Source organism: Frankliniella occidentalis, unplaced genomic scaffold (genome assembly GCF_000697945.3).
Source record: "Frankliniella occidentalis isolate FOCC.00 unplaced genomic scaffold, Focc_3.1 Scaffold37, whole genome shotgun sequence".
Taxonomy (NCBI): Eukaryota; Metazoa; Arthropoda; class Insecta; order Thysanoptera; family Thripidae; genus Frankliniella; species Frankliniella occidentalis.
In genome coordinates this window covers 160722-161839 of record NW_026267167.1, presented here as the reverse complement: position 1 = coordinate 161839, position 1118 = coordinate 160722, and the positions used below count along the sequence as shown (strand labels likewise).

General features: G+C 73.7%; 1 protein-coding gene across 1 annotated transcript in view; it reads right to left on the bottom strand.

Moving 5' to 3' along the window:
• Positions 1-876, bottom strand: part of LOC127749171 (disks large 1 tumor suppressor protein-like) — a 28977-nt gene extending 28101 nt beyond the window's left edge. Inside the window, exon 1 of the mRNA XM_052266300.1 lies at positions 164-876. Within this exon, the coding sequence (XP_052122260.1) occupies positions 164-182 (19 nt within the window). The 5' untranslated portion in view covers positions 183-876. The remainder of the gene's footprint in view (positions 1-163) is intronic.
• Positions 877-1118: the final 242 nt, after the last annotated feature.

The window sequence follows — 1118 nt, the reverse complement described above, 5'->3', positions numbered from 1 at the left end:
CCACCCCCCGCCACGCCGCGTACGCTCGCCCTCGCGCGCGCGCGCGCGCCCCTCCCGTACGAGGTGCCCCTGGCTCTCGCCGAGGCCCCTCGCGCCCCGTCCTGGCGCACCACGACGAGGCCGCCCTAACCTCCAAGCCGCGCCATGAACGCGGTGTACTCACCTTGCTTCCGCACGTGCATGGCCCAGAGGTCCGCGTCCGAGACCGCCGTGTCCACGTCGGGCTCCAGGGTGGCGGCCGGGGTCGTGCTCGCTTCAGTCGGGAAATCCTTTTGGCGGCCGCCTCCTAACCTCTCTCTGTCTTTTTCCTCCTCGCGGGCCGTGCTGGCGCGCCAGTGGTGGGGAGCGGCACTGTTAGTCAATTATTGACACACTCGCGTGCGCGTTGTCCAGGCCCGGTTGACAAGGACGGATGAGCGGCCGCCCGAACCGTTCGACACGATCGTGCCCGCGAAGGTCGCGAACTGACAACACTCGGGGTGGGGGTCCACGACGGCGCGACGGGCCGCCCCGCGCGGCGTGCTTCGACGGCGTCCTGCTCGTCGTCGTGCTGCTCGGGATGCTCTCGGCAGCGCACACCCCCCGGGGACGAGCGCGCGCGTCCGTGTTCCGAAGCGGAGGCGAAAGGGACCCGCGACGGCACGCGACGAAGGCCTTGCCCCCTGCCCGCTCAAGGGCCGCGTCGGGGAGGGTCGCGTGAGGTCGTGACCCCGTGGTCCCGTGGTCCCGTGGTCCCTTGGTCCCGGAGCGCGTCGGCAGCTCCCGCCTCCAAGCAGAGCACCAGCGTGCTGGCCGAGCAGGCCGTGCTAGCGCCCAACCCCGCCTCGTCTCGCACCGCTCCGGCTCAGCACCTCCGCCTGGCCTGGCCACCGTGTAGTCACTGGCGCTCCGCTGTGCTCCACTCGCGCTCGCAGCCCTTCCTTCCCCTAGCGCTGCCTGCCAGCCTCGTCCGACCCGCCCCGCCGCGCCGCCACCCCGCCCCTCGCCACCCCGGCCCGCCGCCCAGCCGCGCCGCCCGCCTGGCACGCTGACGCAGCGAGGGGTGGCGGAGGCGGCGCGCGCGGGGCGGGGGTGGGCGTCACCCCTCCTCCCATCCCTTTGCTCGCCTCGCCGACGCC